Here is a 19,514-nt window from a genome sequence, read left to right on the forward strand (position 1 = left end):
ATTTTTTTTAAAATATAATCATCGATCTATTATTTATTGAATTGATTTCATATTATGTTAGTTTTTTTCCCTCAATAAGGGACTTTGATTCTGTTTAACAGAAATAATTTGGAAAATATAAATTTTTTTATTTAAAAAATCATTGTTTGGATGAAGAAGCTCAATTAAAATATTTAATTTTGGATTTTGGCACAGAGATATGTGCATTTTTTTTAAAAGATTATTCATTTTACCACTCTGTTTTTTTAAAAAAAAAATTTATTTGATCCCGATCTATATATACACTTAACACGAACCAACTTTTAACACCAACATCATTATTTTAGAGTTTAGATTATATATTTCATACTCTTTTTGAATGTCTTAAAAATAATATAATTTAATAAAAAATTCTTTTTTAGATATCGGATATTTTTTTTTAAAATAAACTACATATACACATATTAAATAATTAATAGCGACCGCTTAAATATTATTTAATTTTCATCAATTTTTTAAAAATAGATCTTTCCTTTGAATAATTAATAGTAATACAACATACTAACTTCTATTTCTCAAAAGTACTAAACATTAATTAAATTAAAATTTTCGTCACAAAAAGTCATATATTTATCATGCTCACATCCAGATATACATACATATATATAAAGCAAAAATACACACACTCATACGTGTGTGTGTGTGTGTATATATACATACAGAATAGAATATTATATCATATATGTATATATATATATATATCTAACACGAAAACCAAATGTTTGGTTGTTTAACTGAGAAGCGAGACAAAGGGAAAAGCTAGCTGTTGCAATTCTCATGAACTGTGGAGTCGTATTGGGTTTCTATTGTTGGGGTTGGGAGTTTCTGACTGCCCTTCTTCTCTTCTCCTCTACCCCCTAATTCTTATTCCTTCTAACTCGCTGTTTCTCTTTTATATATTTTCATTAGTTCAAGAATTGTTAATTAATACACAACTAGCACAGCTTGATTCTGAATCTGTATGATGATGGAGGTGTGCGATCATGATGATCAAAAGGGTTTGGTGGAATATGTTCGAAAGGCTTCGGCGTCGCCTTTCTTGGTGAAGACGTACATGGTGGTGGAGGATCCGGCCACCGACGAGGTCATATCATGGAACGCCGACGGCACGGCTTTCATTGTGTGGCAGACGGCGGAATTCGCGCGGGACCTCCTTCCCACGCTCTTCAAGCACAGCAATTTCTCCAGCTTCATTAGACAGCTCAACACTTACGTACGTGTTTTTTTTTTCGTATTCGAATAATTATTAGTCCAAAAGATACATGGAAATAAAATTAAAAAGATCCATTTGAATACCAATTTGGTTTAAACCAAATTTCAAGCTTAAACGTAACTTTGATATAGGCTCATATAGCTCAATTTGAAACTCACAACTGGAGTATATAAAAATAACTGTATTATTGCGTGGTACCAATTGCAATCTTGTACTTAATTTTTATGCTTTTTTTTCGAATCGTCGTTATTAAATTTTTTTTTTAGTAGTTAAACTTGGTGTCAGATGAACTACTAAGTGATCGGAAACGTTAGTAATTAACAACATTAATATCTTGCTTTATTAATGTAACCATAAAGTTCAATGAAATTTATAAATATAGGGTTTTCGTAAAGTTTCAACAAGCCGGTGGGAATTCAGCAATGACATGTTTCGCAAAGGCGAAAAAGATCAACTATGTGACATTCGCCGAAGAAGGGCATGGACCAACAAGCCACCAAAACTATTGGATCATCATCAACATCAATCGGATGAAGATCAACGCTCATCATCAACTTCATCATCATCGGATTACACCTCTCTAATATGTGAAAACAAAAGACTCAGGCAAGAAAACGAGGTCCTGAGTTTCGAGCTCGAGACAGCGAAGAAGAAGTGCAAACAACTTCTTGAATTGGTAGCCGCCTGTGAAGGGAATGCGGAGAAAGAAGAAGAAAATCGTGACGAGGGACCAATGCTTTTTGGTGTGAGATTAATGGAAGTTCAAAGTGGGATAGGGAAGAAGAGAAAAAGGGTCGAGGTTAATTAATTACTGGTGAGAATACAAAGGCTTATTATTCCACAGTCAAGCAAACTATTATTGATCATATTAACTCGATCGTGAGAGAATAAAGTTAGTCTTTATAGTTTTTATATAAGAATTTTAGGTTTACATGTTGTTTTTATCTTTTGATTGACTTTTCGAATCTCCTAAATTATATTGTCGATTCACCGTTTGATGCCAAGAATAAGCTGAAAAAAATGAAAGATTTATTTGGAAAATAAACTAATTAAATTTATGTTGATTAATTGGCATCGAAATAGAAAGTTTTCTTTCTTATAGATAAAAATAAAAATCAAACTAAATGTTGATTGGCAAAAACTTGTGTGGTACGGTCTCACGAGTTGTATTTTGTGAGACGGATCAGATCTCTTATTTGGGTCATCCATGAAAAATTATTACTTTTTATGCTAAGAATATTAATTACTTTTTATTGTGAATATCTGAAATGTTGACATGTCTCACAAATAAAAATTCGTGAGACCTGTTGTGACCTACTCATGTTGATTATAATCATCACAAAGCAAATTAAACTGTATTATCTTTATTACACCTTTAAATATTATTATAATTCAAAAGAATATAATATTTGTTCCAAATGTAATTTTAATCCCAAATTAATTTAAAGATTTATTCAAATACAAATGTGGATTGTTTTACTTTGAATGTTAATGGTGGCCATCGAACGATGAAAAAGACTAGAATATAAGTCAAAATTCGGAAAATGTCGTTTCAAGATAAGGTTAATTAGGCCGCCAAGGTACGAACAATGGACATGATTTGGTCAAAACGTTGAACAAAGCACATTGAAAAGAGGCAAAAACTTGTGTGAGACGGTCTCACGGGTCGTATTTGTGAGACGGATCTCTTATTTGGGTCACCCATGAAAAAGTATTACTTTTTATGCTAAGAGTATTACTTTTTATTGTGAATATGGGTAGGGTTGACCCGTCTCACGAATTATGACCCGTGAGACGGTCTCACATGAGACTCACTCTTGAAAAGATACTTCCATTTTACGTTAAATTAGTTCTCGGAGAAAATAATGTCAGCTGTTTGACTTAAAAGGAAAATTCGTGGATGGATCTTGCCACAGCGTAAGAATTTTCCCAAAAATTAATAGTTTTTTTGTTCAAATGGTTTGTTGAAATAGTATACTTTATAGTACATCAAGAATTTAAGACACCATCTAAGGTTCAAAATTCAGCATCTCCCAAATTAAAAAAAAAATATCATCGGTTCTCTCTCGGGTAAATTCGTTACACACGCTTTGCTAACTAGTGTTAATTAGGTAACTATTGCTAGGTTTGTAGCTTAAAATTTTCCTTAAAAAATTATAATGTTTCGAAATAACATTTAGAATCCGCTGCGAGGTTGTCGGACAACCAGTCGCGCAGAGAAAAGCGGGAAATCCCTTTTCGTTCTCTTCCCTGCGGTTTCCTAGGCTCGCTCTCTTTCACTGCGTTCACTCCCCCTTGCTGCTGACCCCGCCCACCTAGAAAGAGCGTAATGAATGTTGTAAACTACATTTCTCAAAAAATTTGAGAGATAAAGCATCGGATGAAGAAAATTCTATATAAATATAAAATCGAAAAAAATGGAAATTTTACATTAGATTTTCAAGCTTATATTTGCTATATTAATTAACATTTCTATCAAATTAAACATTTTTTTTCCTAATACACGATAGTTTTTTTGCAAGTACCATTTTGATTTAGTGGATCAAACATGATGCTGAGAGAAAATTTCGAATCTAAATAAATGAACTCCAAAGCACGTTTACAACGTTTTCTTTTGTTTTCTCCTTCGCTTTAGTAACAGGGATATAAAAAAAATTCTCTCAGGATACAATGAAGATATTCTGTATTTGTGGTGACAAAATCAAATCAGAATCTGAATATCTTTCTTGAACTAATGATGTCATATATATAAACGAAATTTTGATTCAGAACAGACGCGACTCTTCATGAAAAATACACTTTTTTATGAAAACGAAGCATGAAACAAGGTGTTTTCCAAATAGTTGTCTTACCCCTTGCGAAAGATTGAGTGGTTTCTGAATAGCTTTTGAGGGCATTTTCCCCAAGCCCCCGTGACCTGACCGGACAGGTCGATCCCTGTAATTTTCACAGCGGTAAACTTTCTTCGTTATCAACAAACTAAATAAATTATGAAAAAAATGTTTTAACACATGCTTCTTCTTCTTTTTTTTTTAGGTGGTTCATTCCCAACCAACATGTATATATGTATGTGTTGAAAACTATTTTAGCTATCTTCAAATTAAATAAGATGTAATGTATAAGAAAAATAATTATCGTTTTATCTTCGACGAATTCGCGTTTTCGCATTATATAACAGGAGACAAAAAATTGAAAAAATTTCAGCAATCATGCAGAAACCAGAAAATATATGGTTAAAATTTTTAGAATTTGTATGCACTGAACATCATTCTTTTTTTGCATGTGATGTGATAAAGACACATGGAAAGATTCTATTGGAAAATATGGGAGCATGACTATGGAAATTGGAAAGGCTCCACATAAATAAAGCAACATAAATATGAGATTTGACTTGGACAAAATTCAAATCCATTCTATATCAAATTATATAATTTCAATTGTGATTGTGGTAGATTTTAAAATATATTCAATATGAGTATCATTTGAAATTTATCGACCAAATCCACCTTAAATCAAATCTCTCATTCAATCAAATTAATCAATTCAAACGCAACCTTATGCTATTATCCCAAATGTGAATCCAACAATTCACATTTATTCTTACATGTGAGTTCTGTGATTTTTTTTTTCTATAGACCCTACGGTATTGAGCTAGCATCTCATTAACCTTAGTTTTGTTTTTGTTTTGTTTTTTTTTTTTTTTGAAAAAAGAGGTGTTTAATTGCTTTCATTGGTTCAATTATAGTTGTCACTTTTCAATAACTAGTTAATAAAAATTTAATTGATTAATGCTTATATGATCAAATGGTTATCATTACGACGATTACGATAACTGCTAGACAAGCACAACTTTTTTCTTTACATTTGTGCCAACGTAGAGTCTCATGCTAAATGACGAATTAAAATGAGAGGCTGCATCTATGTCGATGTTAATGAGTCAGAATGTTTTGCTCGTGAATCCTAGGAGGAGCATGCCATATTCTAGTGTTGTCTCATATTACATTAGATATTAGTCTTATAATTTTCTCGCCACTGGCGATGTCCACATTAGATATCTATCTTACCTATTAAGATATAATGCTCCCTTTTACGACACAAAAGAAACTATCACGAGAAGCTTAATCGATCTAATATTATTTGAAACATCATTTTAATCTGGATTTTAAAGGGCGAAGTCATGGAAGCAAAATGCAATAGTATGGTAGCAAAAAACCCAAACAAAAGCATTAGTACTTAAGAACCAATGAAACGTCTATTACCAAAATATTACTAGAATTTTTTTTAAGCTCATTTTGAAAATATATTCAAACACATGTAAGCAATAAAAGCTGTCAATCACACATTTTAAAATAAAAGTATTCAACTACTGGTAAAAGTACTGCAGTTAGATATCTATCTTACCTATTAAGATCTAACTATTTACTCCTAACTCATAAAAATAATGCTGGAAAAAATATGATCATCGGGTTATCATGCGCACATCCAGCCCCGCCTACTCAGTATTCGATGCCTCCAGTCTCCATATCACTATGCTCACCTGCATCATTCACCACTATGCGTCTTTACACTATGCGTCTAAAGACTCAACACACCTGAACCGTGATAGCAAGTAGTATAGATAACATGTAACAATGAAAAATACTGTAATTAACATACATTTCATGATCTTAAAAATGTAAGCATAAACATGACATGTCAAAGCATAAACGTGTCCATATCGCATCATATCAACATATACGTGTTCACTTTTCTTTATTTGAATTTCGTTCATTAGTTTTGACTTTCGTATCAGTTCTAGTCGATAGATCTATCTGCGTATAACCGCGGTACCCGGCGATGGGGACATCAGAGACAGTATTATCCATCCACTGAGCTTTGGCCTTACATGTTCGTGTTCGTGTTCGTATTAGTCACAACCAACTCCATTTCTTTAAAACATGTCATCTTATTCATCACTTATAAAAATCTTGCATATACGTAAATTTCTTCAAACCAAGCATGCAAACTCGGGCGCTGCCAAGACTGCTAATTCTACCCGGGTGCAAATCGACATTTTACCCATGTAAAACCTCATCGACCATTTTACCCCTGGACCTCAAAATTTCGACCCGAAGTCAATCAAACACCTCAAAACATATTTATAATCAATTACTAGACATAACCTTGAGCCCATGCATTAATTTCTATAATTCATTTTAAAACTTGGACCGAAAACCCGGTTTTAACCCGAACTCAATCAAACTTAAAGCATAAATCGAAGACTCCTAATAAAACTCTGTATGACCTAATTTAACTATCAATAACCTCAGTCATATCGATATATCAACACCCAAACAAGTCATAAGCGCTAAAACCACTACCCCATCCATACTGGACTTGTGCCTAGGCGCTGACACTGTGGCGCTTGATCAGCGCCCGACATCAGCGATACCAACCCCGAAGATTGGGTGCTACGCCGCCTAAAGGGTAGCGCCGCAGGTAAAAAAATCCCAAACAACATTTGACACCAACCTCTACGCCACGTTCAACTAGCCCGGACCAGGCTCGAACCAACCCTTCCTAGCCCATCTTAAGACCTTTCTAGATCGACCTAGCCGTGGTCCCTAACCCCATGCACGTTGCCCTCAACCCTTCGCACAACCTAGTCGTACCAATCCATAAATCGAGGAAACACGATCGCACCATCACTAGACCGACTCAAAATATGATCCTAACATCTCAACACCATAATTTAGACGTGTTTGAGTCCTCTACCTCTCCATCTAGGCAGCCCTTCAACCAAGAGACAAAAACGTGAGAATCATTTCATAAAAATCGGTTTCCTCTATGAACATGTTTTCGAAGCTCACAAAAACATTAGAACGACAATAAAACATGCACAATCAATCAAAAACTCGTATTATAGTGTGAAAGACGAGAAAATGGAGGTATTGGGTGTGCCTTTGCATAAATACGTTTGAAAACTTGGAGATACTCGAGTAGAAAGTACACCGAAGAGTCGGGGAAGGACTTCTTTGAAAAACCTTGAAGAATTTCGAATGTTGCCGCTGGTGTTAAAGAAATTGCTTCTGAAGGAATGAGGGAGGGGGCGGCCGAAGGTGAGTGCAATTAGGTTAGGGTTTGGGAGGTTAGGGTTAGTCATAATATAGATGTAAGCCAGTTAATTAAATAATAAGGATGTGATGGAGTTTAAGCCCAATATAAATTAAAGTAGGCCAACAAGCCCAAAACAACTCCCGAAAAATATTTATTTTAGGTACGTTTTTGAAATTATTGTCCGAACCCTCAAAAAGCCCCTCAACTCGCTAAATTTTGCGTGTCGGTTTAAAATATAGTCTGACGAGTAAAAATATCCAACCAGACCCACTTTCGAAAATCACTCTTAATTACACCATATAATAAATAATTAGAAATAATTATTTTTCATTAATTATCTCCGGTCTCTGATTCTAGTTCGAGCGCAAAATACTACTTAAAACTCTAATGCATGAAATCTTAATAAACCATGAAATGAAACACATATCTATGTAATACTCATGCATTTAATACATAAAAATAATTAAACACATATTTTAGTAAAAACCCTAGATTACATGCAGTCTGCAGGTTACGTAGTTAGAATTTTTTAGATGTTACAACCAACCTCATCGATTGCATTCAAAATATTCTGATCATGGTGGAGAGGATCTACGCATGCATAGTTTCTTACGCAGTTGATGGAGTATGAATTTGTTGTTGTATGATATTTGCCAACATAGCTAGCTGCCATCTACGAAAAATAAACAAATTTTCTTTCTTGTACTTAATTATACAAGTAATTTGATACAGTTCTTTTGTTGGTATGAAAAATATTATTACCTGTGGCCGGTGTCGCACATGATAATTTACGAGCGAGAGGCGAATTCAAAAAATTAGGGCCCCCTAAAAAATGAAGTGTGGTTAATATTTTATAATGTGATAATTTTAAATAACAAATAATATACAATTAATATAGATTAAACCATCACATAAAAAGTGAAAAATATATGTAACTGAATCAAATAACATAACAAAAATGCTCTAAATAATCACTTAAATAAGTTTTGATCAACTTCAAAATAAATTTCTTTTACACATGCAACTATAATGATTATTTTAATTATTTTTCTCCCTCAAAATATTTTTTACGTTAATGAGTTACTCTCAATATATTGTGATTTGTAGATATCAACTATTTTTTAAAACAAAATTCGTCATTTTCCGGTACTCTTCTACAAATATACAATTAAATCCAATTAAATAAACTATATATTATTATTAAAAGATCGTGCACTAAAAATATAAACAATAAAAAATAACAAATATAAAATAGCAACATAAATAAACTTAAAGAAGGGTAGATGGCATACGTGTAAGTGACTGATGAAGGGGAAAGAAATTGTAGATATGATATGAAAGGTGGAAAGAAGAGTTCTTGATTAAGAAGTTTATAATTTTGGAAGACAAAAATTTGTGTGAGACGGTCTCACGGGTCGTATTTTGTGATATGGATCTCTTATTTGATTCATCCATATAAAAGTATTACTTTTTATTATGAATATTGGCAGGGCTGATCTGTCTCACAGATAAAAATTCGTGAGATCGTCTTACAAGAGACTTGCTCATTTTAGAATTGATTTCACAACGTAAAAACCTATTATTTTATATGTATATGTGGGCCAGATTATGTGTGTGTATTGTCAATTGAGTGTAAAATTAAAGGTCCATTTATTTTATATATAGACTGGGCCACAATTTGCGTAAAAATATACCACAATATTTGGCCACTGTGAAATAACATATACACCCTAATAAAATCTTGAGGTCCCCTGGCCTCTGCCTCAGGTTCGGCCCTGCATGTGACGGTAATAATTCTAGACATCATACTTCGCATAATTTGTACAAAATTTTGGACCTGATCTGCTTGCATTTGTCTTCTCATCTGTTCTATCTTTAATTTTTTCGCCCACTGCCCTAAATTGATATGTGAATTCTAAGTTAGTGGTAATCTTTCCCGTAGATTGAGTTGCCTGGGGACACGACATAATGATATCATAGACGTCATAGGTAGGAACAACGAGAAGTAAGTGCTATGCAAAGCAAAATATTATGTGGGTGAGAGCTATCTCTTGAGCCTGCAGGAGAAAGTGCTACATCACAGGAACCGACTTTTGAAAATGTAGGAGTAATATATGGATTCATGGCGCTGGTTGATCGAGGGACAGGCCGTGACGTGGATGTCAAGTTTTGAATGTGTGGAGATCTTGATACCCTTGTCCTACACTGACTGGAAATAAAAATCTAAAATATTATTTTATAAAGGCTTACAATGAGATTCTTTGACATCTTGTATTAATCATTTCCGTAAAGATTAAATAGATACGAACGAAGTAGTTGTTATAGAGCTCATTGTACAATGACGTAGGCGCATGCCAGGCCCGGGTAATGACAGTCTTGAAGCAAATTCAAAAAAAAAAAAACATAATGCTAATAGAAAAAATTAATATTACATAGTATTATAGTGTTTCATCGTCAACCAGGATACCTCATTTCTCTTTCTTCAACTCAAATGAAGTATTTCACTACTGAGTCAGTTTTCTAACACTATCTTGAAACTGAGATAACAAATCCATAGTTAACACCAAGTATTAACCATGTTGGGTGCAATAATTGTCTCTGTTTGGTAGAGTGATCGAACCGTGGTGCTTGTACTGCTGTGCGGTTTAAAAGATTTGAGTTGCACCATTACCACTAGCTATAGCTTTTGGTAAAGCGGTAAGCACTCGGTCCTACAATTGGTATCAGAGCAGGTTATTTTTGTTCGTGAAAAACTATTATCCCTAACAAGATTTTAGTACCTCATCAGAAAAGAAAGAAAAACGAGTAGAGTTTATTCACCCCCTCTAAACTCAACTTCGATCCTCAACAAACCACATAAAATAATTTATTTGTGCAACAATTTACGTTGCTAATTTACAAAATTCATTTATTTGTGCAACAATTTACGTTGTCGGTCGCCCTACCTGTTGAAACATTGGGAGTGTGGCAAACTCAATATTTGGCGCCTGATCTTTGTGTCGTGTTTCGTGATCTTTTAATGAGTCGTTAACATCTAAATAACGAGAACAAAACACAACACACCATATTGGCCTCTGGCATTGCTTTAATTATGACCAAATTTTTAAATTTGCCCAAATACCTTTATATTGGATACATCCACCAATAATATACAGACCCAACAATTTTCGTTTCATACGCTAAATGTACAACCAAATAAACGATTAATGTGAAAAAAAAGATGGTTGGAAATTTCTCTCGAATTTACATAAAGCCAAAACAAACCCTTCTTCTTTCAGTCTTCTGTAATTCTTCTATCTTGTAAGGATTTTGCACACACTGCCCTAAAGTATTAACACAAAACAGTAAGTTGTGTTAGTCAACTTTTTTGCCAACACAGGACGAAGAGTAAATAGAAGCAACTGTTCTATCATGATATGACAATCATGGGTTTTTAGACCCAAAATCCTATTATACGTTCCACACCCACACGCTCCTTTAATAATGACCACAAAAAAAAAAAAAAAAAAAAAAAAAATCAGCTTTGCTCAAACAAAAACATGCCGATGGAAATTATTAATACTTCACGTTTAAATAATTTGTTAAATTAGTTCATTAATTCAATATTTCTAAAAGTAAAATAAAATTATATGGACTTGTACAATCTTCCTCCCTTACACAAAGTTCTGAAATTAAGTTAAATCCAAATTCAAATATGATATCAGAAATCAAGTTCCATTATTATGTGTTTGAATACACAAAATTGAGTAACACTCTTGTAAACTTCGCGTTCATATGTTCATTCTTGGACGCGATGAAGTTATGTTAGTTATCTCATATCGGTTAGATGGAATTTTTGAGAATCACATATATGGATTTGAATAATCCTTCCTTTTCAAACTAATTTTTGATTTTGAATTATGTGCAAATTCAAACCTTAACATAAATTACTATATAACTTAAAAATGTGTTTAAAGTAAATATTTATTCAAGTACAGAAGTATGTTTGAGCTGTTTAAAACGAAATTAGTGGACTTGATGGAGGCCGAATTGAAATATTTCATTTTTAAGGCACCAGTTTGCGATTTACGTTGTGTTTATCCACCACCTTCCTCTTCCTCTCCTACGAAGGTATCGTTGCAAAAACTAAACTAAACCAAGAAATTATCTATGTAAATTAGGGAACAGAAAAACGGCAGCCATATATGGAAAAAGTGTTGTACAATCACATAAGGGCGGATTCAATTTCATGGAGGAGTCGCGGATTTCACCGAACACTGGGTTCTGCAAGTGGGACAAGAAGAATGCAGAAGCAGCCATTGTTGGATGCAGTTCACATGGAATCCATGCTCACAATCCTCCAAAACCCTGAGTTTCTCCCCAACTGCGAACTCCGATAAGCAGATAATGCACTCAGTCTCTTCCCCAGCTAGCTTCATCCCCTCCGTGTAATCCAGGACCGGAATTTCCGCCTCCGCACTCCCCGCTCCGCTCTCGAGATCCTGCTTCCCAATCTCAGACGTCTGTCTTTGTTGCCTCCGGCGCCGTCTGCAATTCATCCGAAGGACGTATCGAATGGCGGAGTTGAACGCGAGACCGCAGATCAATGCGCATATAAGGATGACGATGACCAAGGCCGTGTTTGCCTTGAACTCTTTGGAACTGGAGTACGGCCACCAGGGACACCTCTGCACGTTGCATTGGGATGACGGATACGGCGGCTGCGCTGCTGTTGATGCGGCGTAAGCTGGTGGAGATAAGTGACTGTGAATTTCATCCAGAGAATAAGGTGCGTCCCTCATTTCGAAAATCAAAATTTGATGATTTTTCTTCGTGGAGTAAAACAGAGAAAAATGGTTGAATTGAGGGAAGGAATGAAGGAACTGGTGATGAAATAATTGAAGAAGGAAGGCGTATATGTATCATTTATATTTATATATATACACACACACAAATGTGTGATAGATGGCGGGTGCAGACAGCATCTTGCAATTAATATTTACAGGTGATATATGATATGTACTTCTAATATAAGAAATATGTGTAATTATAATTTAGAGTTATAAAATATATTTAAGATAAAAAAAAATATTTTCATATTTTATTTGCATTTTTTTTTATAAAATATATATTATAGTTTTGTTATTTTAAATTTATCTTATAACTCAATGTATAATTTTTATTATATATGTAACACGTCCGATCCCCTAATATAATTTGTTTCTTTATGATTGTTCAGTAATGATTGAACAAATACATCATTCATAATATAATAAATAATATTCGTATATATTTTATTTATAAGTTTAGTTATCTTATTTACAAAATTAAATATGATAATAAAATTTAATAATATGAATTTTTAATAATTATCAAATATGTAAATTTAACAATACTTTATAATTTAAAATATAAATATAAACAAATAATAATTTAATAAATAAAACACAATTTTTTTTAAAAGTTCTAAATTAAATAACAAAATTATATACATTATAATGTATAATGTGTCAGGGTGATTTTGGAACTTTAAAAAAATTCACCAAAAAATAGATAAATATTAGGATATATCTCTTAATTATAGATATATATACAACTTATTTGAGATCATAAATCCCGCTATTGTACTAAAGAGGAACGGATACTAACCTGGAAAAGTGACAAATTGTTCTTTTTAGTGTTTCGTCTTTCCACTAAAAATGTCCTCCATTGTTTTATTTTCCTTTTTAAAAAAATTAAATTTAACTTAAAACATAATAATTGACTTCAACTACGAAACTACTGTAACGTTTCAAAAAGATAAATGATATATGTACGATAAAAGTTACAAACAATTACATATTGTTTTTAAAATTACAAAATTATCTCAAATGTAAATTTTAAATTAAAGACATTTTAAGTAGTTTTATAATATCAAAAGTAATGTGTTATCGTGTGTATAAACATTCTTGTATGTACAACATAATTCATTAAAAAAATTACATAACATCTCTTTTTTTTGTAATTAATATCGCCTTATTTTAAATGTCCTATTATTGTGATACACTATTAAATTATTTTTTATTTCAATACATTACTTTATTGATTATATGGTATCTTAATATTAATTAGTTATAGGTTGCTATTCGGACTGTAATTATGATTCAGAATGTAATTAATTTGATTGATTGATTGATTATTTCAACGTGACCTAGAGTGGTCAAACACAAGTTAAATACACAAAAGTGGTATCTATCCATTGCTTGTTGCAATAAGAGGACTTGGTACAGAAGCTTTTATCTTTGTATTATTAAACACTTCTTTATGCACAAAAACTTGAAAGTGACAACAAATTAGGAAAACTGTAATTTAAGTTATCAATACTTTTTTTAAAAACAAAAAAATTTAGTCCGTTATATTGTCAAATTTTATATCTAATCTCATATTTTTTAAATATAATTTTAGTCTTTTTCTTGTGGATGTATTGATATAACATTATACACATCAAAATCACATTGAAAAATGATCAAATTTGACCAAGATGATTTACGAAAAAAACAAATTAAATATGCAGTCATGATAAAAAAGTTCTCATTAAAATTTTGTGTTTATGTAGTATGATTGATTAGAACTTGTGTATGGTGGGATTAAATCAAAATTTGAAATATTCTTTTATATATAGTGTTAAGATTGGAACTTGGATCTAACTCAACCCCAAAAACTAGCTCAAGAGGGGAGGAATGTCCAATCCCATATATACCACTCAAAGGTTATTTATCCAACCGATGTGGGACAATTAACACACCCTTCTCACGCACAGGAATGAACATCTGGAGCGTGGAGTTTACAAATGACCCAATTATGGGCAGAACAGATGACCTAATTATAGCCAGTCCGACACATAACGGTGGAACTCGGGATCTGATACCATGTTAAGAATGAAACTTGGACCTAACTCAACCCCAAAAGCTAGCTCAAGGGGGAAGGATTGTCCAATCCCATATATATCAGTCAAAGGTTATTTTCCAATCTTAACATGGTATCAGAGCCCAAGTTTTACCGTTATGTGTTGGACTGCCTATAATTAGGCCACCCGTTCTGCCCATAATTGGGTCATTTGTAAACTACACGCTTCAGATGTTCATTCCTGGGCGTGAGAGTGGTGTGTTAATTGTCCCACATCGGTTGGATCAATAACCTAGGAGTTGTATATATGAGATTGGACAATCCTCTCCCCTAGAGCTAGCTTTTGAGGTTGAGTTAGATTTAAATTCCAATCTTAACATATAGTACATAAAGTTTTGTTAGTTTGTCACCAAAAAATATGAAAAAATAAAAAGATGGCGTGTAATCAAACATCCGACTCCGTTTGTATTAAAATAAAAAATATGTAAAATACCCACTAAAGTGAAGTTACGTGTTTATGCTTATCTTTGTCGAGTGGAATTCTTATATATCACCTTTATCTTTTGTTTATGTATTCAATATTTAAATGAGACACACACCTCATCTATCCATTCTTAGAGATGTCAAAATGATCTAGCTATGTTTAGTATCTCATACTGCACTGTCAAATAAACAGATTGAGTTAATAATTTTTTGACCCATTCAAATAACGGGTGTCCCACCCCCACCGTCAAATGGTGGATGTAGCGGGTCTATCCATCTAATATAACTAAAAATTAGCTAAGCGAATTGGGTTAACAATTGTCTGATCCTCTCAAATGAGAGACTTGTCAGTTTTGTTAACCCGTTTTGATGTCTCTAGTTTTACCTTTATCCATTTTTTTTTGAGTTAATTTCAAGTTTTGCTCGTCTTATTTCCAAATATTGGGTCCAGCATCAATAATTTAATAGATACCTAGGCCTAGCTAGCTACCTAATCACACACACGCATATGTATGACATAATGTATGTATTTATGTATCCGATTGACATAATGTATGTATTTATGTATCCGATTTGAATTCTGAAGCAGCTTCTGGTGCCAAAGGTTAATACGGGGGTCGGAGTTGATTGCATGATCGAATACTGCCAGATCAAAGACACATTTGTTCTTAAGTCTAAGTTTGATCGATAAAGCTGATTGTTAGTCATATATATATATATATATATATATTAGACGAAATGGGCTCCTCATCAATGAATCGAAGTTGCATGCACTTGTTTCTAACTTAAGGATAACTCATGACTTTGTTCAATCATGCAGGCTACGTGTTACGATGTTTGTGGTTATGATTTATAACCCATTACAAAGGACAAACTTCAAAATATTTAAAGAAAAAAATTGTCCATTTTGGTGTCAAAGGTCCCCCACAGTTAATGAGCAAAGGCAATTGCACTTCTGCCGCCACGGAATCAGAGAAATGTAGGCTCGGGAATACTATTAATTTAAAGTCTCGTATATAATAATTATTACACACTCCCAAAAAAAAAAAAAAAATTACAAGAATAAATAAATAAATTCTACCTTTTTTCTCCATTGGATCCGAAAATTTTATTTAAGAAAAATTGATAAGCTTGTCGTCCCCTCGAAGTAAGAAAGATGGGTAGTTATTAGTATTGAATGTTTTTGGAAGTTAGTAGCAATAAAAGGAACTCTCACTAAATTCCAGCGCAGTCTGTTACAATCCACATGTTTTTCTGTGTGCTCTGCTTTGCTGACGAAACCCTCTTTTGTTTTAAGTTCCTTCTTTGATAAACAAGATCATAGAGACATTACTGAAATTGATCCACGAAATGTAAAATTTCTGGATAATGACTTTCTAAGAAAGGTGAAATCAAAGGGGTGAATCTTTATTTGAAGTATCAAATTCAGATAAAGGTCTTTTTCTAAACGAATCATCAAATGCCCAAGAGGAATAGTTATTGCTTGATCTCAGTGGGAGAAATCCCAATCACAATGATTCATATGATCCCAATGGGATAAATCTTGAACATGATAATTCATCTGAGCCCCAACTTCCAATAAAAATGTTTGCAATACTATCCTTTTGTGTCGATAACATATTGTTAGTCGGAAATGATCATGAATATGTACAAATCATCAAGATGTGGATTTCATCAAATTTTGAAATGAAGGATATAAAGTGAGGCATATTACATTCTTGGTATTAAAATTCACAGAGATCATTCTCATTGTCTAGAGAATCATATATTAAAAAGATTCTAGAATGATTTAGAATATCAAATTGCAAAACCATTGATACTCATGTAGCCAAAGGTAAAAGCTTATTAAGGCGTGAATGTATCCAAACACTTCTGAAGAAATACAAGACATGTCTAGAGTACCATATTGTAGTGCGGTTGGATTTTGATGTATGCAATAATATGTACTCGCCCCATTATTTTTTATGCCATGGGTCTGGTGAGCAAGTGTCAATCTAGTCCAGGAATAAGACACTAAGGTACATTTAAAAAGAGTCTAAGATACCTAAAAGACACTACATATTATATTCTTTATTAACAAGTGAAATATTTAACACTTAAGTGATACACATATGTTGACTGGGGTGGTGATTTAGATGAGCATAAATCAACTTTTGGTTATGATTTCTTGCTAAATGATGGATGTGTATCTTGGAGAAGCAAGAAACAAACTTGTGTATCATTATCCAATAATTTGAGGCATGTCCTTCTACAATGTAAGAGTGTTTGGTTGAAGAGATTCCTATGACATTTGGGTATGGTAAGTAGTCCAATGGGAGCTGTAACGACTTATTGCGATAGTCAATCAACAATTTCTTTCACTAAAGACCACATACAAAAGTCGAGATTTACTCCTTTGCAAACAAAATATATCACACATTTGTTTAAGCATTTGGATTGTGCAAGTTCAATTCTTTTATGTTTATGACTCATGTCGCAATATTGTGAAGCATTAATTCGCCAGAAGGAAGGTTAGTAAATAAACTATAAAAGATCCTAAATCGAATCATGTTTTTATTCGATTTTTATATGATATCAAGTTAATTTTCCATTAGATCAATTTTCCGAAGCCTCTAAGTCTGAAATTATGTATATCACGGAAAGAAAAAACTACTTACTCTTTCAATTTTTTGTCGAAAAATTTAAGAAAACTTTAATTAAATAATATTTCATAAATTTACATTCTTATCATAATTTTCGAGTTAGAATAAACCAATTTTAACCTTTAAAATTTCATTTCCTGACGCGCTAAACAATCTACCTTCTCCTAAAAAAACGTTGAACTTTTCATCTCATAAGAAACGCGCTAAACAATATACCTTCTCCAAAAAAAACTTTTAACTTTTAAGAAATAGAGAGTGAGCGAAAAGCTCAAGTCGCAGTACTGTAAAACTGAATAAAGAATACAAAGACATATGTTAATATATTTAGGGTAAACACAAAAGAGTAAAATGACTAATCTACCCTTGAGAGCTAACAAAATATATTCTAACATCCCTCCTCAAACTCACGATGCTACAGCTAAAACCATGGAGAGTTTGTCAGACAAAAAACAGAAGCGCGAAGTGGAAAGTGCCTTGGTAAACATCCATCTTAGAGATTTTCCATCGACGAACAGAAGCAACAGCAATTAGAGTAGGAACTGTCATCATTTTAGCAATGGGGGAAAATGTTTCCTCATAATCCATGACATGCTTCTGAGAGCAACCTTTAGCAACAAGACGAGCTTTGTAGCATTCAATAGATCGATTAGACTTGGTCTTGACCTTGTAGATCCAACGAGAGCCAATGGTGTGCTTTCCTGGTGGCAACAAAACCAAATCCCATGTATGAGCCTGATGAAGAGCAGTCAGTTCCTCAGCCATAGCCTTCTACCAAAGTTGATTACCAACAGCTTCGTTATAGGATAAAGGCTCAGAGAGACGGTGAACAGAGGCAACAAATGAAGCGAAAGAGCTAGAATAACACGAGTAAGCAAAACTAGGTAGTCGAGTAGACTTACGAACACGAGTGGATTGATGGATGGAGGATTATCCACAATGTCGGGAGATGATTGTGTTGTCGTAGGGGGATTTGGAGGAGCATGAGTCTCGGGTGTGGTCGTGGGCAAGGTCTCATCGGTGTCGGAGGTGAAAGGGTCAATACAAATAAGATCTGCATGTGTCATATTATGCGAACTAACATGTATAGAAAAGAATGGAACATGTCCAAGGAACACAACATGACGAGAGACACACAATTTTTGACTAGTTGAATCAACAAAATTATACTTTTTTTTACCAATACCATAACCCAGGAAAACACACAGAGCAGAACGTGGAGAAAACTTATTGCGCTCGATCTGTGGTCAGAGAACAAAGTAGGCACAACCAAAAACATGTAATGAGAATAATCAGGAGCATGACCATACATTTTTTTAAAGTGTGACAAACATGAATTTTGTGAAGTTGGAATTCTATTGATCACGTGAACAACAGTAAGAATTGTTTCACCCCAAAATGCACTAGGAATATTAGAAGACAGTAAGAAAGAGCGAGTTGTTTTAACAATATGTCTATGTTTTCTTTCTGCAACACCATTTTGTTCAGTGGTTTCTCTACACGAGGTTTGACGTATTGTATCATCAGAAGCAAGCAAATGCAAGAAATCATTAGACGTGTATTCACCCCCCAAATCACAACGAAAGCACCTGATGACAGGTGAATGTCGCTTTTTCACAAGAGCTTTAAAATCATTGAAAATAGCAAGATAATCAGACCTATGTTTCATCAGATAAACCCAACAATAACGAGTGCAATCATCAATAAAAGAAACATAATATCTCGACCCACCTTTCGTGGGAACAGAAGATGGTCCCCACACATATGAATGAACAAGATCAAAAGGAGTAGGAGAAAAAGATATACTTTTATAAAAAGGTAATGCCGAAAATTTTCCAGTTTACAACCACTACAACCAGAAATATCGTGAATTTTCAAAGTTCCTAGTGCTCCTGTAGACGCTAAAAAATTCAAATGAGACGCGGAAACGTGTCCTAGACGATTATGCCATAAACAAATAACAGAAGACGACTTATTCAAGCGAAAAGAAGAGAGATCCACACTAGATGGTGCAACATCTGGTACTCTGAGATAATCCAAAACATAAAGTCCCCCTTGTCTACGGCCTGTCCCAATCAGCCTCTGAGATCACGGGTCCTGCACATAACAATTTGAAGAAGAGAAGTAGACTAAGTATCCAGATTCACATAATTGACTGACCAAAACAAGATTAAGTGTAA

At 33.4% G+C, this 19,514-nt stretch overlaps 2 protein-coding genes across 2 annotated transcripts; one reads left to right on the forward strand and one right to left on the reverse strand.

Annotated features, from left to right (window-relative positions):
• Window positions 1–745: 745 nt before the first annotated feature.
• LOC140837935 (heat stress transcription factor B-3-like) lies at window positions 746–2,183 on the forward strand. The gene is made up of 2 exons (XM_073204016.1): window positions 746–1,252; window positions 1,635–2,183. The coding sequence occupies exons 1-2, from the start codon at window positions 1,001–1,003 to the stop codon at window positions 2,058–2,060; spliced, it is 678 nt and encodes a 225-aa protein (XP_073060117.1). The 5' UTR covers window positions 746–1,000; the 3' UTR covers window positions 2,061–2,183.
• A 9,183-nt stretch (window positions 2,184–11,366) lies between these two features.
• Window positions 11,367–12,240, reverse strand: LOC140837936 (RING-H2 finger protein ATL79-like). The gene has a single exon (XM_073204017.1). The coding sequence runs from the start codon at window positions 12,127–12,129 to the stop codon at window positions 11,575–11,577; it is 555 nt and encodes a 184-aa protein (XP_073060118.1). The 5' UTR covers window positions 12,130–12,240; the 3' UTR covers window positions 11,367–11,574.
• Between the last annotated feature and the right edge of the window lie 7,274 nt (window positions 12,241–19,514).

This window comes from Primulina eburnea, chromosome 8 (assembly GCF_022965805.1).
Source record: "Primulina eburnea isolate SZY01 chromosome 8, ASM2296580v1, whole genome shotgun sequence".
Lineage (NCBI taxonomy): Eukaryota > Viridiplantae > Streptophyta > Magnoliopsida > Lamiales > Gesneriaceae > Primulina > Primulina eburnea.

Coding starts and splice junctions, on each gene's coding strand:
- LOC140837935 (XM_073204016.1), top strand. CDS start 1,001: ATGATGATGGAGGTGTGCGATCATGATGATCAAAAGGGTTTGGTGGAA. Junction 1,253..1,634: donor TTAGACAGCTCAACACTTAC/GTACGTGTTTTT, acceptor TTATAAATATAG/GGTTTTCGTAAAGTTTCAAC.
- LOC140837936 (XM_073204017.1), bottom strand. CDS start 12,129: ATGAGGGACGCACCTTATTCTCTGGATGAAATTCACAGTCACTTATCT.